Below are 25,365 nucleotides of genomic sequence, written 5' to 3'. Positions count from 1 at the left end.
AATTTGAATCTACCGCGCGCTTCTTCTTCTACCGCGCGCTTCTTCTTCTACCGCGCGCTTCTTCTTCTTCTACGGGGGAAAATGAAATCAGCCAGCGGCTGCTTACTGTATTGATCCATATATAAGGCGCACCGGGCTATAAAGCGCACTGTCGACTTTTGATAAAAATATAGGTTTTTAGGTGCGCCTTATAGGGCGGAAAATACGGTATGTTAAATTATGTGCAGCAACACCTTGCTGATCTCCTTCAGATGCCTTTTTTTCAACAAAACTCCCCCCTTGACCCCTAGGCGCACTGGTTGATAGCTAATCTAGCTCAGATGTATCACTTCTTTGGTTTGTTTCACAAAAAATGGATGCAAATCTATTTTATCAATGTTTGTTAGAAAATCTGACTCTGCATCCGGCTGATATAATACAGGCCCCATACATGCCCAGACATAACCCCATCCAAAATGGCGGCACCAAACCAAAATGGCGACAGCGCCCCCCTCTTGACTGGCGTTATCTTGGCGCCCGCCAGACTGGCGCCTAGCTCATTTGCATCAAGGGTTTATACATTGTCTATTTGTGTGAAAGGGTTTATACATTGTCTATTTGTGTTAATATATTTGAGAGAAAAAGCATGTTATTTTGCCTCATTCAAATCATGCAAAAACTGTATCACATCTTAATATCTGAACATTTAAATATGTAAACTAAAGTGCAATCACGTTTGGAAATGAATGGCTTCTGCTTTTTGAAATGTAAATAAACCGATCTACTGTGATAAAACGACAAAATTTCAATGACTGCATTAACCATCAAAGTGAAGTCTAACTAACTGTAGTCTTGAAACAAATCTGAAGAAAAACATTGCAATAAAATAATGCAAACTGCTACCACTATTGTTGGGGAGCCTGAGGACTGTATAGAGCAGGGGTGGGCAAACTTTTTGACTTGCGGGCCGAATTGGGTTCTAAATTTTGACCGGGGGGCCGAACCAGGAGCAGATGGATGTAGTGTTTGTGTGAAGTAATATAAATGACATGTAAAGGTCATTGCATAAAAGGTTTTTACTTTTAGTAGATACTAAAGCATGGATATTAAAAAAAGCTTTTTGAAAACAAATGCATTTATTAACTGCATTAAAAAAATATTTCACCAAAAAACTACTATCAGTGATTCTTATTAAATACGACACTGTTATGATGAATAACATTTTCCATCACTTCAGCGCCTGCAGGTCAGATTTATGAAATATGTTTGTCTAATGAGGCGAAATCACATCCAACGGCAAACATTCTGACCAAATACATCATCTTGAAGAATCAGTGAAAGAATACATCTAAATAAAGTACCGTATTTTCCGCCCTAAAAGGCGCACCTAAAAACCTAAAATTTTCTCAAAAGCCGACAGTGCGCCTTATAGGCCAGTGCGCCTTATATATGGATCAACTGATGAATTTGTTGATCCATACTGGTTGTACACAGTGCTCTGCCAAAATGTTTCAGTACGTTTTAGTACGACTAGTAAATTACAAGGTCGCATCGCTTCCCAGCATTACGGCAACTGTAGTCAGGGGGCGTCACCGAATAGCTGTTGTACCCGCGAGGCTATTTCATGTCAAAATAGGCTGCTCTGTTAATGTTTCGAGTAAATCTACGGATCGATATGGAAGGGAAACATAGGTAAGTAGTACCAATGCGTTAGATCGAACTTTAGTCAGTTCCGATCATTTTATAGGAGATCGTTTGAGAAACGCGATTGTTTACACTTTGCTGAGGCTCATGGGAGATTGCGAGCTGTGGCTCGTGAGACTTTGCGGATGGCTAATGCTATTGCGATAGCTGCTATACGTACCAGGCTATTTCATGTCAAAATAGGCTGCTCTGTTAATGTTTCGAGTAAATCTACGGATCGATATGGAAGGGAAACATAGGTAAGTAGTACCAATGCGTTAGATCGAACTTTAGTCAGTTCCGATCATTTTATAGGAGATCGTTTGAGAAACGCGATTGTTTACACTTTGCTGAGGCTCATGGGAGATTGCGAGCTGAGGCTCGTGAGACTTTGCGGATGGCTAATGCTATTGCGATAGCTGCTATACGTACCAGGCTATTTCATGTCAAAATAGGCTGCTCTGTTAATGTTTCGAGTAAATCTACGGATCGATATGGAAGGGAAACATAGGTAAGTAGTACCAATGCGTTAGATCGAACTTTAGTCAGTTCCGATCATTTTATAGGAGATCGTTTGAGAAACGCGATTGTTAACACTTTGCTGAGGCTCATGGGAGATTGCGAGCTGAGGCTCGTGAGACTTTGCGGATGGCTAATGCTATTGCGATAGCTGCTATACGTACCAGGCTATTTCATGTCAAAATAGGCTGCTCTGTTAATGTTTCGAGTAAATCTACGGATCGATATGGAAGGGAAACATAGGTAAGTAGTACCAATGCGTTAGATCGAACTTTAGTCAGTTCCGATCATTTTATAGGAGATTGTTTGAGAAACGCGATTGTTTACAGAGGGCTCGTTGGTTATTGGCTAGTGGATGCATACCGCAACCCTAGTCAACCTCAGTTTGATGCAGTATAGCTTTTATTTTATGCGCCTTATAATCCGGTGCGCCTTATATATGGACAAAGTTTTAAAATGGGCCGTTCATTGAAGGTGCGCCTTATAACCCGGTGCGCCTTTTAGGGCGGAAAATACGGTAATAAAGAAATCAATAGTATTGTTGGTTTCCCTTTTTTGCTAGTGCATCATAGTCTGGAGTAAAATTTGTTGTGGTAATTCTTAGGATAGAGCCGAGGTGTCGGTCCGTTAACCTAGATCTGTGACGGGCTTTGTTGACCTTCATGTGGCTGAACGTCTTCTCACACACATAGGTCGAGCCAAATTGTCCACTCTTTTTTAACATTCGGCACTCAGTGTCCACCTTTCTTTTCTTCAGGCCACTCATTTTAATGGAAGGATTCCAGGGGAAGGTTTGTGGGTGGCATTAGCGTAAAACTGTATCTGAAAACTCAGCGCGCGAATTACGAGAATATTGACGTGAGTGCCTACACTCGAAATTCGGCACTGATAGATGAAATTACTACGTACTACTGAGTACGCACACGCACTTGTGAGTGTGCACTGAGCTTTCTGACACGGCTCCCGGGAGTAAATGCGCGGGCGGGCGCTTCCCCATCTACTGGGGAAACATAGTAATTGCAGGGAAAATGACCCCCAAAAAAAATTAATAATACAATTTATTCAGGTTTGGCGGGCCGGATTAAACGGGCCCGTGGGCCGGATGTGGCCCGCGGGCCGTAGTTTGCCCATGTCTGCTTTAAATGGTTTCCTGGTGTAGATAGGTTAGCAACACGAGAGATTTAGAGGTTCAAAAGAAAGACAGTTAAAAGAAAATAACATTTTTGATTTGGACAATTGCAGGCTAACAGGAGCATGAGAAAGAAGAGCTGAGAAGCGGGATCCAATTTGATCGGGGAGATTGGAAATTCACAGCACCATATTCTAAGTCACATTTTTGAGCAAGCATGACACAGGTAATAACGTTTGAGAGGTCGAGACATAGATCAGGGCTAGATGTGGAACGCAGACCTCGATGAGTTCATTTTGAATAATGATACTGGACACAACGTACTGTCTCAATAAATTGGAACTATCGACGAAACGTAGCTCGAAAATAGGATGAGTTGCAGGACTTACAATATAAAAACGAGATCGCTGTTACTAGGAGAATTTGAAGTTTGGTAAACAAACGTTACTAGCGAATTGATGGCAGCAGCTACATTCGGAGATAGTCTTACAAGTTTGATGTCCCAGTCTGTCACTGTCAGTGCCAGGATCCCTGAAACTCGATCCCAAGACTCCGCCTGCAGCCGTGGACGACTACAAAACGGTGCCTGGCTTTGAGGCACCTTTGACCTTTGGCAAGGACAAGGAAAGACTGTTGTTGTGCTTGGAGGGGGCAAGTACACTCCGGAGGAAAGACAACATCCTCAGGGACGAGAAAAGACAGTGAAAAGCGGAGGAACTCACAATGTTGAAAATGGACTCATTTGAACAATGGACTCATTCGAGAGTGATGGATGGGTTGGCTCTGAAGCAATAACAAAAGAACACCAACTTGAGAGGGTGAGGTGCTGCAAAAGACACATGGACATGAAGTGTCCGACAACCAAATCGCACTCCTTGCTGTGGCGTTACCAAACTTGGTGGAGCTTGGGTCAAAGTGGACAGGAGCTTCATTGTGCACTGAGTTTGACAGAACTGAGGAGATTTGATAAAAAAAAATTGAATAATGCGTAGAGAGCCCTCATAATCAGAGATTGAACAGATTTGGAAATAACAAATAGGCTAAAACGGTAGGAAACAAGAGCGAGATCTGATATTTTGGCTCGTCAGGCTTAAGATGTAGAAGTCGAGTTATATAAATTTTAGAATAAGGACATTTGGACTAAAGTGAATTCAGTCAAGAGGAAGCTGGGTTGCTCAATGTACCTACCGTTTTTTTCCATGTATAATGCGCAAAATTTAACAAATTTATTGTCCTAAAATCTGGGGTGCGCATTATACATGGGTACATTATTTATTTATTTATTTTATTTATTTATTTTTTTTAATGAAGAAAATCTCCCTCGAAATAAAACTTGAAATCACCTTTCTTCTTGTTTGTTGTCAATCGCGCATCGCATTCAGCCATCCTGCCCAACACACTTAGTCAGTAAAATTCATAATTGACGACACATCGTTTGATGCGATGGTGCAATCCTTGATGGTGTGTTATTGTCAAATATTGTTTGTTTTTTAATCTCCATCGCAAACCGGATATCATACGGAGGCCCCCATTACAGATGCGCAGAACGGATGCGCAAGACACGTCAGCTATATAAAGAGCGAGAGTTCAGTTTTCTACCTAAATGCGTATTACAGGTAATATTTTATTTCACAACACTTTGCCTTGTTCCTTTCTTCTCTGCTGTTCACTTCAAACACGCTCCATACAAACACAATGCTCTCGTATCAGACGCTTGCTCGATCACCTGCTCGTTTGCTGTCACAATGTACCCTACACAAATCCGAAACATTCCTTCGCTATCGAGTTTGCTAGCGCATGCGCAGTGATACTGACCGGCAGAATAACATCCGGTTGTTCCCAAAGATGATCTTTTTTCTGAAATTATTTTACGTTTACGGTCTTAAGTAGGAGTCAAAATTTGGGTGCGTATTATACATGGGTACAGGCTTTTTTCCAGCATCGACATGCCATTTTTAGGGTGCGTATTATACATGGGGGCGCATTATACATGGAAAAAAACGGTATGCCACATACAAAATACTATATAGACCTTGGGTCAAAATAGAGAACATTATTTGGATTAACTGACCTGTATAGGCATGACCTCTGTTGGGCTTTTTATTGATATGCCGGCTGCCTGACATTCGGTGCACTGGGACACCTGACAATGGCAAGTTTTGTGGAAAAGTAGTCATTGTTAATAAATGCATGCAAAAAGGGCAAGATCTTAGATAATCATTTTGAATTGTTTGCAAAAGATACAGGAAGGAATAGTTTCATTCATTATGTTTGCTGGCTAAAAAAAATGAACAAACAAGTATACTCTTCTTGTATTGTTTACATACCCACTCATTAATGTCAACAGACATCGCTGGCCAGTAATATCTCAGAGAGATGCTGTGTCTTGTTTTATTTTGCCCGGTGTGTGCCCCTGCCGGGCTGGCATGAAAACTTTTAAAAATTTCATTTGTCTCTTCAGCACCACAGACAACCTTCACTTGGACTGCCTGGTCTGTGCCTTTTTGGTGGCAATAATACAGCTCCCCTCCTGAGTAGAAGTAAAAATAAAACGTTGAATTAGCACCATACTTGTGGTAATTCATTAAGTGCTCACTCAATACACCTAATTGCAAATTTGCTACTTGGACAAAAAAAAACATTAGTTTCATAATATATCAAATGTTCACTCAATGGGTCTACAACCAAATATGTTACTTTAGTTTGATAATTTATCAAATATTTACTCAATAGATCTACAAATAGTTACTTGAAGAAAAAAAACATAGCTTGAGTTGCACTCAACAAATTCAACAATTTCCTTCATAGTGAGGTGTGTTATATATATTGCGTCCAACATTTTATGAGTCAATTATTTGTCTTATAGAGTACTAATTACTCTAAAACTTAAGTTTCTGACGTTAGTGTAGAAATTAGCAGGTTCTGCAATGTGAATTTTTGGTGCGTCTCTGGATCTAATTTGCTTGATTTATGTACGTTGTGTATCTTACCCTCAACGTCGTAAAAAGAAGCTTTTCTTCTCAATACGTACTTCTCCTTCGTAATACCATTTGGCATTACGCACTTACAAGGTGGGGTAAAATGGGTGCTTTGGGGACAAGTTTGAATTCAAGACAATATTGTTTGACCAACAAAGGAAAGAAAACATTATTATCTATTTGTTTATTTATTTATTTAACATCCAATATTGTATAGTTATCAGTGCACAAATCATTTATTTACATATACACCGTTTTAAATGGGGGGGAACATATTCTAACAGGGCACCCGTGAGGATATGTTCCCCCCTGTAACTTGGGCTAGGAATGAGGGAACCTGTTCAAATTTGCCACACTACCTGAACAGACCCCCAGGAAGACAGAAAAAAAACAGCTGGAGTCCAGCACTCACCGTTCTCAAAATAAGGGGGGGGAACATATCCTCACGGGGCAGCCGTGAGGATGTGTTCCCCCCTGTAATTTGGCCTAGGAATAAGGGATTCTGTTCAAATTTGCCACACTACCTGAACTGACCCCCAGGAAGACAGAAAAAAACCAACTGGACTCCAGCACTCACCGTTCTGAAAATAAGGGGGGAGAACATATCCTCACGGGGCAGCCGTGAGGATGTGTTCCCCCCCTGTAATTTGGCCTAGGAATAAGGGATTCTGTTCAAATTTGCCACATTACCTGAACTGACCCCCAGGAAGACAGAAAGAAAACAGCTGGAGTCCAGCACTCACCGTTCTGAAAATAAGGGGGGGGAACATATCCTCACGGGGCAGCCGTGAGGATGTGTTCCCCCCTGTAATTTGGCCTAGGAATGAGGGATTCTGTTCAAATTTGCCACACAACCTGAACAGACCCTCGGGAAGATAGAAAAAAAGCCAGTCGATGTCCAGGACTCACCGTTCTCAAAATTGGAGGGGGGCACAAATTTTCACGGCTTGACAATTTTTATAGAGTTCCTGTTACAATTTTTATCCCCCCTCCCCACCACCTGTCACTTTGCTTGGGACAAAAGGAGCCTTCGGAACTGAAATTTCTTCTCAATTATTCATTCAAATCAATTCACTCAAATCATTCTCGTTCAGGGCCGGCTCTACGCAGGGGCAAGAGGGGGCAACGCCCCCTCAAACAGATGTCCTGCCCCCTCGAATCAAACTTTTAGAAGTGAAAAATCCGCTGATAGAAACACACGTTAATCAGCCCCCTCTCTTCTCTCATGTCGGTGCAGTGTGTGTCCTCACACAGCCTGTCAGGACTCCGCGCCCCTCCGTAAACATCCAATCACTGTGAGTATGCAAATTGGCAAGACGCAGCCAGAGAGTGTCAAGTTACAGTCAGCGCGGTAGGAGTTGGAAGAAGCAGTAAAAGCTCCACTAAACTCGTCGTAGCGACCCGTGATATAACTAATGATTAACAACAACTCAAATAATAGTTCATATAACATTCATATATATATATTTGTGCAGTCAAATGGGAAATAGTCTGCTGTTTTTTTACCCACTGGGAGCGTTTCTCAAGTCACAAGCACATCTGTACACTGCATCTAACAGACAAGCACATCTGTACACTGCATCTAACAGACTGAGGACAAATGAGCGGTGTCTGCCGGACCCCTACGTGTAGCCCCGCCCCTCTGCACAGTTTTGTTTCAAATTGCTCAGGGAAATAATTTTTAAAAAGGAATTCAGTAGATAAATAAAGATGTTTTTCTCAAAACTTCACTTTGCACTCCACCATTCAGCTGCTCACAAAGAGGGAGTTAATGCTGCGAGATGCATCCTTTTTTCAGAGCATTTAAAACAAGTCTTGCTCCTCTTGCATGTACTGAAAGCAGTAGCAGTAATGCTGCTGCTAGTACTAGTGCATCAGAGGCAGTAGCTAGCATAAATGCACCTGTACCATCAGCAAGCACTGCTTCGCCTGTTCCTCCTCCCTCAACATGTGCTGCCTTAAAGCCCCTTGCTCAGCTACCTAGTGACTTAAATGTCAATGCACCATCCCAGCCAATACTGGGTAGCTACCCAAAGCGTGCATTTGGTGCAACATTCAGGTCATTCAATCCTGCCTGGTACCGCTCACGACCATGGCTGGAGTACTCTGTTGTGCGGGACGCATGCTTCTGTTTCCCCTGTCGGAAATATGGTAGCTCTGCTAATGAGAGGAATTTTGTTTTTACTCTTACTGGTTTTAACAATTGGAAAGCAGCACTCGAACGAGACAAGGGGCTACAGAGGCATGTGTCCAGCCACGACCATGTGCACTCTTCCACCACCTGGACTCAGCACAAAAGCAGAGAGGCTACAGGGGGTACTGTTGACTCTCTGTTGGTTGGTAAAACCCAACTTGAAAAAAATCATTATTATGTCAAGAGTGTGGGCAGTGCTATTAAGTTTCTCTCTGTGAATGAGTTGGGGCTCCGTGGGACTGCAGAAACTTTGAGACATGATGCAGGTGGTGATGATGTTGCTTCAGGGCTTTTTCTGAAACTCATGGAGTATACATTAGAGAAGGATGAGAAGCTAGCAAGCATTGCTAAGGGTATCCCAAAGAATGCAAAATACACATCTAAGGATATCCAAAATGAAATGATCCAAACACTGGCAGACATGGTGCTTGCAGAGGTCAGGAAAAAATATGAAAATGCTGATTCTGCAGGGTTTTGCCTCAAAAGTGATGGGACCAGGGACAGGTGCAATGTGGAAAATTTGTCTGTGATGATTAGATTTGTCAGCAAGTCCATGCCAGAGGAGCATCTTATTGGGTTGATTGACTTGCATCAACTTGATGCAGAGTACATCACGTCTGAAATACTGACACACCTTTCTGATGCTGGCTACAGTGCTGACAACATACTTAGCCAGTGTTATGATGGAGCTTCTGTGATGAGTGGGATAAGAGGTGGTGTACAAGCTCTGCTGCAAAACAAGATTGCTAGGCATATCCCATACATCCACTGCTACAACCATCAACTGCACTTAGTGGTTGTGCATGCCATACAGAGTGAACCATGTGCAAAGAGATTTTTTAACCTCTCTAGTTCATTGTACAAGTTTTTTCAGCACCACTATGTGTCTGAGGAATATAATGCACCTAACCTTAAAAGGCTGCTTGAAATCCGATGGACAAGCCACTATGTGGTGACAAGGTGCATTGTTGACAATCAAGACCATATTGTCAGTATCCTATCTGAGATGACAGAGGATGATAGTGCTGCTGTTGACCTGTGCATCGGGCCTGCTGTGTCAAATTTCGAGGCATCACTTCTTTGAGACTGGAAAGTTTCTAGTGCTGGTGCTTGGTGTCTTGAAACCAGCAAATGCAATTCTACAGTCTCAGTCTGTGGATTTGTGCAGTGCTTCTGAGGTTGTTGGTGCAGCACTGGAGTCCTTAAAAAGCCTCCGTGAAGATGAGGATTGGGGAGAGTCATCTCAGGCAGCTGCTGGGGATGATGCACCGCCTCCAAAGAGAAGGAGGACAATGAGCAAATGTCTTGGTCAAAGTGTTGTGCTCTCAACTGTGGGCCATACAGACTCGGACGATCCAACCATTTCCCCCTCTCAGTCTCTGAAAAGATCTCTGCTCAACATCCTTGACAGGGCCATTTCAGAAATGGAGAATAGATTTTCTCAGAAGAACGTTGAGCTGATGAGAGCCATATCTAGTCTTGCACCCAAATCCAGCACATTTCTAGATTCAACCGGGTTGCATCCTCTGTCTGCGCTGGCTGGCACTGTGGCAGATGATCTAAAAAATTGAAATTCTTGTGGCAAAACAGATGTTGCTCAAGAAATGTCCAAATGAAACAGACCTATCCACTGTCTGTAAACACCTACAGGAGTACAAGGAAGCTTTTCCTGAGTTGCATAAATTGTATGTAACAGCCCTGGTAATTGGTGTGTCTTCAGCATCGTGTGAGCGTTCCTTGTCCACATTGTCACGGGTCCTAACCCCTTATCGTCGCACCATGTTACACAAGCGAAAGATAAATTTGGTCATCTTAGCCCATGAGAGGTCCATAACGAGTAACTTGGATATGGATGAATTTGTGAGAGTTTTTGCACAAGGAAATAGGAGACTGGTGTTGTAGAGTGGAGTGGGGAGAAAAAATTGTGAGAAAGGAGGAGATTTTAGTTATTAAGTTGCTAATAAAAAAATACATTAAAAAAAAGAAAAAAAAGTTATGTGTTATATGTTCTGCTCTGTAACTGTTATGTTGTACAAATTAGTTCCCTAACTATTTTGTTGTCGAGTGGAGTGGGGAGAAAAAATAATGAGAAAGGAGGAGATTTTAGTTATTAAGTTGCTAATAAAAAAAATACATTAAAAAAGAGAAGAAAAAAAAGTTATGTTAAATGTTCTGTTCTGTAACTGTTGTGTTGTACAAATCAGTTCCCTAACTATTTTGAGTTATTAGCTAATAAATAAAAAATTATAAATGTTTCTGTTTTTATAAATTAGTTTGAGAACTCGATGTTTGATGATTTTATTTTCATAAGACTTCCTTTCAGTTTTGTAAATATTGATGATAGTGACAAGTCTTTCCTTTAGCTTGAAATGATTTTGAGAATTAGGCCATCCAGTTAAGATGAATGTTATGTTGTTGAAAATGGTTATTGCTTGGTTGTTGAAATCTGGATGAAGGGTATTTTATTTTACTTTTCATTTATTTATTTCATTTATTTTGCAGTTGCCACCTTATTGTGGTCAGGGGGTTTGCTTGCCTCAGTGACCCTAAGAGCTATACCAGCAGAAGCTTTAGTCTTCAGGTGGGACACCCAAGCTGGACAGGTCTTAGTGTAGAGGCCTGACAGAGTGCAATCCACTTCTCCAGGTTGAGATCTGGGCACACAGCTAACAACTGCCGTGATGAAAACACAAACAGTGATAAAAATGTGTAAAAAAAAAACATGCCCCCTTCACATTTCTGACTGCCCCCTCTTATGTGCATTCCTAGAACCGGCCCTGTTCTCGTTATGAAAGATTTGATCATAAAACGTGTGTGGCTTTTTCTTAAATGAACACGTTTGACATTATAGTGTCAGCTTTTAATTAATTATATTGCGCTGTCATCCATCCATTTTCTGTACCGCTGTATCCCCACGGGGGTCGCGGGCTTGCTGGAGCCTATCCCAGCTGTCATCGGGCAGTAGGCGGGGGACACCCTGAACCGGTTGCCAGCCAATCGCAGGGCACACAGAGACGAACAACCATCCGCACACGCACTCACACCTAGGGGCAATTTGGAGCGCTCAATCAGCCTACCAAGCATGTTTTTGGGAATGTGGGAGGAAACCGGAGGGCCCGGAGAAAACCCACGCGGACACGGGGAGAACATTCAAACTCCACACAGGGAGGACCGGAGGTGGAATCGAACCCGCACCCTCCGTACTGTGAGGCGGACGTGCTAGCCAGTGCGCCTCCGAGCCGCCTTATTGCGCTGTCATTTTAAAGCAAATTAATAAATGCAACAATATTAATTTGCTTTGAAAATACCTGAGTAATAAAATGGATGGATGAATGATGATCACAATTAAATAGAAAGTCTCCTTTGTAATATATACTCCTTGTAGCATGTAACGGTACCCAAAAAGAGGAGTTTCTTTGCATCGAGGTTTATGCAAAGAGCTCACGTAATTATATTGTTGCTTTTTGGTGAAGTGATTGAGTGATCCGTCTGTACGATTGGTCTTTGAATGCACCCCGCTTCAATGGCAGAACGCGGATGAATTTAAAGACATCAAATGAGAATAATCCTTTATAAAAATTAAAATTGACTGACGCAAACGTGAGTTCTTCATGTTTTTATTGAAAACAACATAGTGCTGACGCCGTACGACATCGGTTTTTCGCTTTCCAAATAAGGCGTGCGCGCTCCCGCGGCAGGGGGAACAAAATCTCACGGGGGAACCAAATCTAGCACAACACCTGTTCCGGACAATTTTACTGGGGGGGGGATGACGTCAGTGCCTCCTCAGTCATGAACCTCACCGCACGTCACTGGTTCTATGTGCCCTCTCTGCATCCATTGCAGCCTGGTCATCCTGGAAGGGGATCCTCCCATCTGTGGTCTCTTCTCAAGGTTTCTCATTTTTCCCCCAGTAGTTTTTTTTTTTTTTAGGTTTTCCTTGCCCTCCTGGGAGTTTAAGATCAGGGGATGTTCGAGAATAATTGTCAATTTTGTATACATGTGAAGCCCTTTGAGAGTTGCCTGTGTATAAATAAACGACTTGACACTGGACTCTTATTTTGGTGGGCCTAACCGGACGCAGGCCCGTCTGCATCCGGAAGCGGAAGCGGAGGCCAAATTCAAGGCTGCGCTTTTTATTTGCATCCCTGAGAGAAAAGTCTAGACGCCCAAGAGAACTACGCTGCCAGACCGCCTCCAAAGAAAATCTAGCGCAGGTACTTTTTGCTTTTGGCGCGCCAACTCAAACTCGTCTTCATCACTTTGCTCCTGCTCTTCACTTACGCCTTCCTGTGAAAAGAAAATTTGGTATTAAGTTTTACTGACCGGCTGGTAACATCCGTCAGAAAACGAACAATGATAAAAGTAAAAGCAGCGTTTGCAAGATTTGACAGCCAGGCGGCTTTCATGGAAGACGACATAAAGCGGATATTTACCGGTGGGGGGATGAGTTCTGAGGAAAGATAAAAAAAAAAATACATCATTATGAAAGGGGCTCTGCGAGCTGTGGAGAAAATAGCATGCATGACACGTTGGTGGACGATTATTTTGTCCAAATCTGCGTAGGGAGCGGCTAACTATAGATACATTTGTAATACCAAATTTGAACATAGAATGTTTAAGCCCAACACCAGCAACATGTAGTACTTTACAAATTTAATTTATTAAAAAGCCAAACGCTGCTTCGTTGTCTTCCTTTTTTATACATTGCATTTGTTTGCGCAAGATTTGCCATCCATGTGAGTTGGAAGAAAATCTGCTTCCAGTTTGTCGTTTTTGTGGTTGCGTCCTCTAGTGCTGCTGACTCTTTCAAAAAAGTGCAAGTCAGCATCACATCCTCTTCCTGGCGCGTAGGGTCCTGTGTTTGAAGGACTTTGTGGCCCTGGCTAGAGAAGGCTGATCCAGTCATAGCCTGTCTTTGATTTTTAAATCTTTTTCTCGTCTGGAATTTCCAGTAATCAATTACTGGATTTATTTGTTTGTAATTGATGATGATGATGAATCATGTGGTCATTTTTCACACAAAGACATTTTGGCAGCAGGCGGGAAGATGAACGAATTTGCTGTCCTCCACACGGGCCGCAAGATGCCCCTCATTGGACTGGGCACCTGGAAGAGCTCGCCGGGACAGGTGAGTCACCGAACCCCGCGAAACCTTTGACAATGTCCGGGCTGCGCTCGTGGATCGGGGGCTCAATTGGGGTGCGTTTGTGTTTGCCAGGTGAAAGAGGTGGTCAAGTGCGCCCTGGAGGCAGGCTACCGCCACATTGACTGCGCTGCCGTCTACGGCAACGAGGCCGAGATTGGACAAGCGTTCGCCGAGAGCTTTGCACAGCCCCATGTGAGACGCGCACGCGTGACGGCTCACATGTACGCGCACAGGTGCAAAGGCACCGAGTCGGCATTTGTCCCGTTTGTCAGGGCGTGCGGCGGGAGGACGTCTTTGTCACGTCCAAATTGTGGAACACGTGCCACCACCCCGAGGACGTGGAGCCCGCCCTTCAGCGAACACTGCGCGACCTTCGACTTGACTACTTGGACCTCTACCTCATCCACTGGCCCATGGCCTTCCGGTGCGAATGTAAACTTGGCCGGCAAATGCGGACCGAGGCTTTGAAGCGAGGCGCTTTGTACTGGCACGCAGGCGCGGGGAGGAGGCGTTCCCCAAGGCGGGCAGTGGCTCGCTGCTGTACGACGTGGTGGACTACCGCGCCACTTGGGGCGCCATGGAGCAGCTGCTCCGCAAAGGCCTGCTGCGTCACATCGGCCTGTCCAACTTCAACAAGCGACAGCTGGACCACGTGCTGGCTGCCGCCCACGTCAAGCCCGCCGTCGTGCAGGTCCCAAAAAAAAGAATATAGACATGTTTGGATTGGCAAGCACTTGACAATGGCTCTTTGAAGAGCGACATCTGACACAAGAACGTGGAAAGACCGAGGTGGTTTGACTTTGCGCTTGCGTGGCCATGCACGCAGGTGGAGAGCCACCCGTACCTGGCGCAGACAGAGTTGCTGGCGCACTGTCGGTTGCTGGGCGCGGTAATGACAGCCTACAGCCCGCTGGGTTCCCCCGACCGTGCCTGGAAGCGCCCCGACGAGCTCACACTCATGGACGAGCCCGTCCTGGCCACCCTGGCTGCAAAGTACTGCAAGTCGCCCGCTCAGATCCTGCTCAGGTCAGCTCCGCCCGCTTGCTAAACAACACAAAAGACGAATTGGCTGACGCTAAATGCGCTTCTCCCGTACGCAGGTGGCAGACGCAACGCGGCGTCGTGGCCGTTCCCAAGAGCGTCACGCCCTCACGCATCCGAGAGAACTTGCAAGTACGTGTGCAGGCAATAGTTGAAAATCATCTTGGAAAGATGATGCATGAAAAAACACAAATGTGACATAAAGGGACAAAAAATGTGAAAATGTACACGAGACTAATGTTAGAAAAGTCAAAGTCAAAGTCAGCTTTATTGTCAATCCCTTCATATGTCAAGACACACAAAGAAACCGAAATCAAAAGAACTCTTATGATTGGAACAAGTAAATAGAAATCCACAAATCTGAGGAAAAAAGAGGCCAATAGATAAAAATACACATTTGAAAGAAAAAAATACATGCAAACATTGTATTCATAAATAATATATGTGTGCAGATATTGGATGAAAAATGTCCAAACATTGCGCATTTGAATCTTGTTGAAGATGGCAATTTCTGCTATTTTTCGTTTTGGAGGTGTTTGACTTCACCTTGTCAGAGGAGGAGATGACCAGCCTGGCGGCGCTCAACAAGAACTGCCGTTACATCCTACCCGTCATTGAAGTAAGTCGAGCGCGCCGCTTGGACACCTTGGAGGATTCTGTAATGTCTCCTTTCCATTTCATGCTTGATGGCAATCGCCAAAGCGCACCTTGGCCATCAGGTGGCGCCGCCAACATTTGCTGCTAAAACCAAGTCAACAACCATGTTGATAAAACTTTGATGCCACGTTGGTGTTGTTCAGGTGGACGGGAAGCTGGTCCCCCGGGACGCAGGGCATCCCCATTACCCCTTCAGCGACCCCTACTGACAGCATGAGGCACGTGCTTTCATCGAGTTGCGCCTCAAACAAAACTTTTTTTTTTTTTTTTTTTTTTTTAAATAAACACATTCCGTGTCTGAGTCCTTGGCTAAATGTTTGATTTTGGTAATGAATCGATTTTCCTTCTGGAAGCCGCTATCAGTCCATAAAATCTTCAATCGCTCTGTAAGCCACATAAAACGTCTGGTTGTAAAACCCCTGTGCCATTTAGAAGCAATAGCTCGTTCCGCCAATTATAAATCAAGATCATTGAGAAAGCATGTTTTTAATCAAAATCAATGACGCCAAACACCATGGCTGCAAAATATTGCGCCAGTAACACTAAAGGCATCATGGCAGTGTCCCGGTCGGGAAGGGAAAGAGAAGACGATCATCCGCTTGGAAATTGGACGTCCACAACGAGCAGTCACGTGTGTGCCTCGCTCACTCTGGCCGCCTTTGTTTGACCGATGAGCTGCATGAGCAAATATTAGATTAGATGTGAGAATATGAGGATGAGAGTTTGTGACATAGTGTGTCCAAGAGTGAAATATGGTATGGGAGTGAAAGTTTAGAGCAGAGATAGGCAAACTACGGCTCGCAGGCCACATCCGGCCCACAGGGCCGTTTAAGCCGGCCCGCCAAACCTGAATAAAATGCATTATTAAACATTTTCCCTGCAATTACTATGTTTCCCCAATAGATGGGGAAGCGCCCGCTCGCGCATTTACTCCCGGAAGCCGTGTCAGAAAGCTCGGTGCACACTCACAAGTGCGTGTACTTACTAAGTAGTACGGACCCGGCGCACTCCGCACTCTATTTCCATCAGTGCCGAATTTCGAGTGTGGGCTGTGACGTCAGCATTCTCGTCATTCGCGCGCTGAGCTTTCAGTTACAGCAGGGGTCTCAAACTCCAGTCCTCAGGGGCCGCATTCCTACATGTTTTCCAAGTTTCCCTCGTTAAACACACCTGATTCAAATGATCAGTTCATCTTCACGTTCTGCAGGAGCCTGATAATTGAATCAGGTGTGTTTAACGAGGGAAACTTGGACAACATGTAGGAATGCGGCCCCGAGGACTGGAGTTTGAGACCCCTGAGTTACAGTTTTACGCTAATGCCACCCACAAACCCTCCCCTGGAATCCTTCCATTAAAATGAGTGGCCAGAGCAAAAGAAAGGTGGACACTGAGTGCCAAGTGTTTAAAAAAAAAGAGTGGACAATTTGGTTCGCCCAACGTGTGTGAGCAGACGTTCAGCCACGTGAACGTACGTCAACAAAGCCCGTCACAGATCTAGGTTAAGGACCAACACCTTGGCTCTATCCTAAGAATTACCACAACAAATTTTACTCCAGACCATGATATGATGCACTAGCAAAAAAGGGAGACCAACAATTCTATTGATTTCTTTATTACTTTATTTAGACGTACGTATTCTTTCACTGATTCTTCAAGATGATTCATTTGGTCAGAATGTTTGCCGTTTGAAGTGATTTTGCCTCATTAGATAAACATATTTCATAAATCTGACCTGCAGGCGCTGAAGTGATGGAAACTATTATTCATAATAACAGTGTCGTATTTAATGAGAATCACTGATAGTAGTTTTTGGGTAAAATATTTTTTTAATGCTGTTAATAAATGCATTTGTTTACTAAAAGTAAAAACCTTTTATGCAATGACCTTTACATGTCATTTCTATTACCGTACTTCACACAAATACTACATCCATTTGCTCCTGGTTCGCCCCCCCGGTCAAAATTTAGAATCCAATTCGGCCCGCAAGTCAAAATATTTGCCCACGCCTGGTTTAGAGAGTGACTGAGATTGTATAAGGTGTGTGTGAAAGGGACAATGACTGTGAAGGTGTGTCAGCAAGTAAGATTGTGTGCTGCGGGAGGCTGGGTGTGTGTGCATGTGTGCCACAGCGTGTGCCTCACCTCCATGGTTTGGTGCAACGTGGCGTAGGCGTAGGTGGGCGGGCCCAGGCTGGCGATGACGTCGTCACGTTTCCTGCGGCTGCTTCTCGCCAAGCGGCGTGTGACGGCCAGCCGCCGCCGCAGCAGGTCATTCAGCGCCAAGGAGGGCGCGTGTGCCGCCGACCAGACGTCGGTGTCGGTCTGCGCCGCCGTGTCTTTAAAACGCTCGCCGGGTGATGGTGAGGAGGAAGGGAGGGACTCGCGGCCAAAAGATCCGGCGCGTGACGCGGGAGTGCCGGACGCTGACAAGACCGTCCGGGACGTACACGTCGTGTCCCAGTCTTTTGTACTGGCCTTGGATGAATAATGCTTGCACGCCGCTGCCGACCCGACAGCTTCCGATACCTCATCATCATACGGCAGGTGCTCCGACACCTGAGTGAGAGAGGAAGTGTGCTTGTGTCATTGAGGTTCACTGCCAGACGCTGGCTGAGACAAGTGTGTGCCTAACGTGAGTGCTCAAATGTGAGCGAGGGATTTTGTGTGCGACTTGTAGAGAACACAGAGGGATGAACGAGTGAGCACGCACAGGCATGCTTGCGTGTGCGCACGCGACACGTCCGCTGCTGCCCCGGTGACCTGTTTCTGTCCGTTCGGTGCTTTCGAAGTCACTTTCGTAGTCGACCATTTGGACTGAGTCTCCGTCACCGCGCTCGTCCGGCACCTGTGCACAAGTGAGCACACGTGACGAGGTTGCAACACGGTGACGGTGCCGAACCTATTTAGGGTCCTTCTTCGTCAGAACGTTTGCGAGATTGAAATGAACAAAATAACCTGCATTTGTTCTTCTGATGTGTTTCCGAAGTAGGCGGAGCCAACATCTTCCAAGGTCTTCACGTCCACATCAAGGTCCGCTGCAAGAAAACATTCCGACAAGTCTGCTTTGCTGCACATCAACGGTGTGTGTGCATGAGCGCGTGGGCGCGCTGCTCACATTGCGAGGGCCCTCGGTTGGACTCGGCGGCGTTGTCACATCCGAGCGGGAAAAGTTCTTCCAGCGAGAGAATCTCCTCCAGGGCTGACCCGGACAAATCAGAGGAGGGTGCCGGTGGCCCGGAGAAGCGGCATCCTGAGGGGACGAGGCGGACCTCAGCTCGGGTGCTCAAGGAGGGACCGTCTCTGCAGGGGAGGTGGGCCGAAGGGGAGGCCGACCTCTGACGTTTTTGGCTGAGCATCTGGGAGGGGAAAAAAACAGCCATTTGCGGTTAATTTGGGTGGCTTGCAGAAAATCGTTCGAGGATAAAGACCCGCTCAAGTGTGCTCTCCCACCGGCTCCAGGGCCTCCTCTTCATCGCTGTCCATGCTTTGGCTCCACGAGAATCGGGAGCTGGAACCTGCCTGAGGAGACCCGGTCGCCTCGGCCCCCACCGAGGGTGTCGTACCCCGACCGCTTCGCCGCGATGGAGGGGGCCCTGAGGCCGAGCCCGGGATCGGGGTATGAGATTCCGCTTCTCGCTGCCGGCCGAGGATGCGACTCTCTTTCTGAGCCAGCTTCTTCAGGGCGGATGCCTGCGGGGACGGCTGCTGTCTGAGCAACGAGAAGGACGAAGAGGGGAACATTAAAATCGGACAAAAATCCAAGCAAAACACAAAAAGTCTGAAGAAGAGGAGGAGGAGCGATTTAAAACACACTTGTCCTCGTGCGGGATCGGAGGTGGTGGCTTCTTCAGGAAGCGTCCTCCTCCGGCTTTGGACGGTGAGTGAGACGCGGCAGCGGCACCTCGTCCTTCCCGAGACGAGTCGAGCAGGGACACATCCCACAACACCTCGCTGCCGCTTGGGGAAGACACTCGGCTTTTGGCGTCCTGCCGATGAGATCGCGACGCACGCTTGATTTGAGAATAAATTCACAGAGATGGGACCAAGTCACACATGTACAAGTCTCAAGTAAGTCTCAAGTCTCAACCTTCAAGTCTCAAGTAAGTCCCAAGTCTTTTTTTTCTTGGGCAGGTCAAGTCAAGTCAAGTCCTTAAATAGGTCAAGTCAAGTCCAAGTCAAGTCCTTCAATAGGTCAAGTCAAGTCCAAGTCAAGTCACCTTATTATTGCAATTTTACCCGCAGAATCTGATCTTAGTCGTGAAAAGACAAGATATCAGTAACTTTAAGTAACCATCATTGTCCAATGTGTCTAACCTGTTTAAAAAATATGACAATAATTTGGATTTGTCAGGGTCCGGGGTGGCGTACCTTTTTTGTCCACAGGGAGCAACTGTGAGCAGAGTGGCAGAGTGCAGAGGGCCCAGGTGCGACTCATCAGGCTCGTTAGAGGAGAGCTCTTAAGGAGCATGCTGTCAACTGCTCGTCGCCTGAGTGTCCCTTCGTTGTGATCTTCGCCACGGTTGTGCCTCTAGCTGATGACAGAACACTCAGGCCTTTCAGACCCAGCAGAGCCACTCAGACGCACCCTCGCAGAACAGCAATACCAACTCCATTACTACAAGCTATCCGTGCTGGTCGACTCGGGGTGCGAGAGAAACTTGATCGACCAAGAATTCGTCTCCCGAGCCAAAGTCGAGACGGAGCCTCTCCCTACGCCTCTCCCTACGCCTCTCGCTGTCTCTGCCCTGGATGGGAGAGGGCTCTCTAGCATAACCCAACGCACCAGACCCGTGGAGCTAGTCATCTCTGGCAACCATCGTGAAGTCATTTCCTTTTATGTCTTCCCCGTAAGACAGTCAGCCCTCGTTCTTGGTGTCCTCTGGCTCCAGAGACACAACCCTCAGGTCAACTGGTCAGAATGCCATATCGAGTCCTGGTCCACGACGTGCTTGTCCTCTTGTCTTCAGTCTGCCGTGCCATCTCGCCTGCCCCTAGTAGCACCCGAGGAACCTGGTCCGATCGATCTGTCACAAGTGCCCAGTGAATACCATGACCTAAGACAGGTTTTTAACAAGAGCAAGGCTTCATCTCTACCACCACATCGCCCCTATGATTGCGCCATAGAGCTTCTTCCTGGAGCTCCGCTACCGTCCAGTAGACTCTACAATATCTCACGCACCGAGAGACAAGCTATGGAGTCTTACATCAATGAGTCACTGGCCGCTGGCATTATTCGCCCGTCCTCACCCCTGGGGGCAGGTTTCTTTGTGGGCAAGAAGGATAAGACTCTCCGCCCTTGCATTGACTACCGTGGCCTCAACCTCATCACCGTCAAAAACAGGTATCCTCTTCCCCTCCTCTCATCAGCATTTGAACCAGTCCAGGAGTCCACCATCTTCACCAAGCTCGACCTCCGTAATGCATATCATCTGGTCAGGATCCGCCAGGGAGATGAGTGGAAGACCGCTTTCAAGACCCTGCTAGGCCACTTTGAGTACCTTGTCATGCTTTTTGGACTTTGCAACGCCCCCGCAGTCTTCCAGGCCTTAGTCAACGATGTTCTTCGGGACTTCCTCAACATATGAGATCCTGGCAGTGATTAGTCCCTCGGCGGTCCGTCTCCGTCTTCCTCCGAGCCTCCGAGTCCATCCCACCTTCCACGTCTCACAGATTAAGCCGGTCGGGTCCAGTGCGCTTCTTCCGAGCCCGCGCCTCCTGCCCGGGATCTTGATGGCGACCCGGTCTACCCGGTCCGACGGATCGTGGACGCCCGTCGGCAGGGCCGTGGGTGGCAGTACCTCGTCGACCGGTCGTGGGTGCCCCGTTCCTACATCTGCGACCCTACCTTCGTCTCGGACTACTGGTCGTCGCTCCCATCTCCCTCTTCTGGGCCACCGGGGGGCGGCCGTTGAGGGGGGGGGGGGTTGTCAAGGTCCGGGGTGGCGTACCTTTTTTGTCCACAGGGAGCAACTGTGAGCAGAGTGGCAGAGTGCAGAGGGCCCAGGTGCGACTCATCAGGCTCGTTAGAGGAGAGCTCTTAAGGAGCATGCTGTCAACTGCTCGTCGCCTGAGTGTCCCTTCGTTGTGATCTTCACCACGGTTGTGCCTCTAGCTCCTCGCTCATAGTTCTCGCCTTGCTCTCCGACGCCAAGTTCTTCAGATCCTCTGGTTCGCAGTAAGATCTCCGCCACAGCCACATTGAATTCTCTGACCAAGTCTTGTGCATCCTGCTTGTAAATTACCTCTACCGATCACCGCCAAGATCCACCCCGTCCTGGCTGAACTCCTCACGCTCCGCCACTGCTGCCCGGCTCCGTGCTCCTGGCTCTGATCATCCCGCTCTACCTCCACCGCAGCTCCTCCAATAAACACTCCTCACTCATTCTGGACGTCTGAGTTGGTTTATCTGCATGTGGGTCAAATCAATCGCTAGAACGATGACAGGATTTGCACTGTAATTACTGATATTCAGTCAAATACACCATTAAATCATACCGTTTTTTTCCGTGTATAATGCGCCCCCATGTATAATACGCACCCTAAAAATGGCATGTTGATGCTGGAAAAAAGCCTGTACCCATGTATAATACGCACCCAATTTTTTTATTTATTTTTTATTTTTATTTTTTTAAGTCCCAATGATCGTCACACATGCAGGGAGGCAATGGGTCCCATTTTTATAGTCTTTGGTATGGTCTTAACTAGGCTGGATGTATTTTTTTTGTTGGCGTTGATTTCTCCGACTGCCCCTAAAGGCACCACCGCGATCAGATGAAAAGAGAGGAAAGTGACGTGCGGACATGTGAAAAAGGCGGCTCTGTATGGGAGAGACATTGAAGAGGAATAAAAACACCCTTGGAAACCAAAACTTGCCCCTCGTCGTGACTCGGAGCCGCAACAAATGTTTCGGATTTGTGTAGGGTACATTGTGACAGCAAACGAGCAGGTGATCGCGCAAGCGTCTGATACGAGAGCATTGCGTTCGTATGGAGCGTGTTTGAAGTGAACAGCAGAGACGAAAGGAACAAGGCAAAGTGTTGTGAAATAAAATATTACCTGTAATACGCATTTTGTTATTTGCTGATTGTATTAAACTATCACATTCATTGTCAGTCAAGAAGAGAAGAGGACTATTATCCCTTCTTTGACGAAATGACCAGAGCACAGTACAAACACACTATTGTTCTTGTAACGTGTTTTGTATTTAAGTCCTGTCTGCCCCTCGCTCACCGTCGGATCATTGCATGTGTTACCGTCATGATGTCTGTTTGGTTTCTGTTCCTGTCTTTGGTAATGTCACCCGTCTTTTTGTTCCACGTCTTTGTCGGTCAGTCCTGTTGTTGGTTTTGTTGTACCATGATTTTCTTTAAAAAAAAAAAAAAAAAAATTTTTTTTTTAAAATTTGTACCCATGTATAATGCGCACCCCAGATTTTAGGACAATAAATTAGTTAAATTTTGCGTATTATACGCGGAAAAAAACGGTATTCACTTAATTCAGTTTCATCATCATATTCATTGCATTAAAGCTATATATATATATATATATATATATATATATACACACACCTATTTAGATAAATGAAAAGCAGTTACTTGGGAGAATGGCTCTTCAAATGACGGACAAAGTTTGAAGTTGTCGTCTGGCTGTCCGAAATGTTTTTGTTGCATATCTCGCACTGTGGGCGGCTCGGTGGTGCACTGGGTAGCACGTCCGCCTCACAGTTAGGAGGGTGCGGGTTCGATTCCACCTCCGGCCCTCCCTGTGTGGAGTTTGCATGTTCTCCCCGGGCCCGCGTGGGTTTTCTCCGGGCACTCCGGTTTCCTCCCACATCCCAAAAACATGCTTGGTAGGCTGATTGAGCGCTCCAAATTGTCCCTAGGTGTGAGTGCGAGTGCGAATGGTTGTTTGTCTCTGTGTGCCCTGCGATTGGCTGGCAACCGGTTCAGGGTGTCCCCCGCCTACTGCCCGATGGCGCTGGGATAGGCTCCAGCACGCCCGCGACCCCCGTGGGGACTGAGCGGTACAGAAGATGGATGGATGGATGGATCTCGCACTGTGCTGTCAGTCTTTTGCCGTCATAAAAGTAATTGCGATAGCCGAAGGTGATGACTCGCGGTACCGCTCCCGCTGACATGTTTGCGCATGTCTGATATAAAGGGGCGTGATTCTCCAATAAACACGTTCGGTAGGTAGAGAGGGCATGACTGATTGATTGACAGGGTAGTGATCCAATCATGACAACGCCATTCTCAGCCTGCGCTCCTACCGTGTTATCGATATTATTTTTTTAAATGTATTATTAATTTTATATTCAAACTGAAAACATAAACTAAATAACACTGAAGTCATTCAAGTCATCGTGTCTCAAGTCCAGTCAAGTCCCGAGTCTTTAACTTCCAAGTCCAAGTCGAGTCTCAAGTTTTTTCATTTTTAGTCAAGTCAAGTCACAAGTCATCAAAACAGCAACTCGAGTCGACTCGAGTCCAAGTCACAGTGACTCGAGTCCCCATCTCTGCTAAATAACACTGAAGTCATTCAAGTCATCGTGTCTCAAGTCAAGTCCCGAGTCTTTAACTTCCAAGTCGAGTCTTAAGTTTTTTCATTTTTTGTCAAGTCAAGTCACAAGTCATCAAAACAGCGACTCGGGTCGACTCGAGTCCAAGTCACAGTGACTCGAGTCCCCATCTCTGTAAATTCAAAGCCCAATAGAAAGCGGAGGTATTCAAGGTCAAATCATCTTCAATCACGCCTCAACGAGGAGATTGCAAAACCTCTCACGCAAACATTTCAAACCATCATTTGAAAGTCTAGTACTAGTTTGAAACACTCATGTCTAAATAACTTGGGACTCCAACCTTTGTTTGACACGCTAACCCGCTGATTAAATCCTGATTTGAAAGCCTAACTTTTTAAAATTGGGCTTCAAAACCTGAAATTGAAATCCTAAACTTATATTACAAGCTAATGTCAAACCTTAACGCCGACCTTTAACACTATGCCTTGTTTCTAACCGCAACCTTGCGTTGCAAATGTAACGGACTGCCCCAGTTTGAAACCTTCACCTTGCCTTAAGCCTATCTTGAGCCGAGACCTGGATGGCGATTGACGCGCGTACTGACCGCATCGGCTGCTCGGTTGTGGCTGTGCTGGGTTTTGTTGCTCTTGGCGGCCAGCAGCGCCCGAGCCCGCTTGAGAGCGTCACTTGTGCCGCCTCGCCGCCACATCTTGGTCCGCCCGCGGCTGAGCAGAGGCTAACTGCTTGATCTTGTCACTTATTGTGAAGAGCCCGCCATCGAACATAGAGGAGCACGCTAAACGCGTCGGTCGTTTATCCTTTTCATGGCCACCGTGACACACTTTAAATCGTTTTCTTAGTAAATGAAAAGAGCGAGAGTGTTCGCGTCCTTCGTCGCCATGGAGGTTTTCTTCTTCGTCTCCAACAAGACGCGGTTTTTTTTTTTTTGTCGGTTCTGTTTACGCTTTATCGTCACCGTCTGATCGGGAGGGCGAATTACACGATGACTCATCTGAAAAAATACTTTGAAAAAGTTGAAACCATTTGGTACCTCTGCTTTCAAACCCCCGTCTGTATCCTTCAACTCTGGATTTAAAACCATAACACTCGATTGAAACGCTTTTTTAAAACCCTAACCATATTTTCAAACCCTAATTTTGATCACTACATTTAAACATTTTCCCTGTCTTGAAAGCAATTTGCGCGATCGTGGGCGTCAATGTGGCGCGCGTGGCTTTTGAATGAATAAATGCATGCTGTCATGACATGTTGCTGCTATTCTAATCCTGCGTAATCCCGGCCCCATCAAACCGGGGCCGGAGGAATATTGGCAAAAGAGGCGGGATTAGCAAACAGGGGTATGCGTGCAATTGAAAATAAATAAATTATACAATACAATACAGTCCATTTACATCTTTAATCATACAGTGCTTTTGCAACAGCTGTTGCCCTAACAAAGCACTTCACAGAACATAGAACATGCAGAAATCTACAACGCCCGTGTAGTGTCACACATACT

General features: G+C 46.0%; 2 protein-coding genes across 5 annotated transcripts; one reads left to right on the top strand and one right to left on the bottom strand.

The window, feature by feature from the left end:
* Window positions 1-12,591: 12,591 nt before the first annotated feature.
* Window positions 12,592-18,396, top strand: akr1a1b (aldo-keto reductase family 1, member A1b (aldehyde reductase)). Of its 3 annotated transcripts, none has more exons than XM_037249517.1 (9): window positions 12,592-12,699; window positions 13,525-13,613; window positions 13,704-13,823; window positions 13,904-14,055; window positions 14,127-14,322; window positions 14,458-14,657; window positions 14,732-14,804; window positions 15,205-15,291; window positions 15,375-15,466. In XM_037249517.1, exons 2-9 carry the CDS (start codon window positions 13,533-13,535, stop codon window positions 15,438-15,440), a joined length of 975 nt encoding a protein of 324 aa, XP_037105412.1. In that variant the 5' UTR covers window positions 12,592-12,699; window positions 13,525-13,532; the 3' UTR covers window positions 15,441-15,466. The 3 variants fall into 3 exon arrangements, with proteins under 3 accessions (XP_037105412.1, XP_037105413.1, XP_037105411.1); XM_037249518.1 differs by lacking the exon at window positions 15,375-15,466 and adding an exon at window positions 18,315-18,396 and having other exon boundaries at window positions 12,593-12,699; XM_037249516.1 differs by lacking the exon at window positions 15,375-15,466 and adding an exon at window positions 15,473-15,595 and having other exon boundaries at window positions 12,593-12,699.
* Window positions 15,468-24,767, bottom strand: c4h19orf44 (chromosome 4 C19orf44 homolog). 2 transcript variants are annotated; one of them, XM_037249439.1, is made up of 8 exons: window positions 24,451-24,767; window positions 19,142-19,314; window positions 18,779-19,037; window positions 18,444-18,684; window positions 18,284-18,363; window positions 18,039-18,173; window positions 17,471-17,884; window positions 15,468-16,004 (listed from the first exon to the last, which is right to left on the bottom strand). In XM_037249439.1, the coding sequence occupies exons 1-8, from the start codon at window positions 24,553-24,555 to the stop codon at window positions 15,957-15,959; spliced, it is 1,455 nt and encodes a 484-aa protein (XP_037105334.1). In that variant the 5' UTR covers window positions 24,556-24,767; the 3' UTR covers window positions 15,468-15,956. The 2 variants fall into 2 exon arrangements, with proteins under 2 accessions (XP_037105334.1, XP_037105335.1); XM_037249440.1 differs by lacking the exon at window positions 15,468-16,004 and having other exon boundaries at window positions 17,477-17,884; window positions 18,061-18,173.
* Window positions 24,768-25,365: the final 598 nt, after the last annotated feature.

This window comes from Syngnathus acus, chromosome 4 (genome assembly GCF_901709675.1).
Source record: "Syngnathus acus chromosome 4, fSynAcu1.2, whole genome shotgun sequence".
NCBI classification, from domain to species: Eukaryota; Metazoa; Chordata; class Actinopteri; order Syngnathiformes; family Syngnathidae; genus Syngnathus; species Syngnathus acus.
Note: the sequence above shows the minus strand (reverse complement) of the source record. Positions and strands in the feature narration are given on the sequence as shown.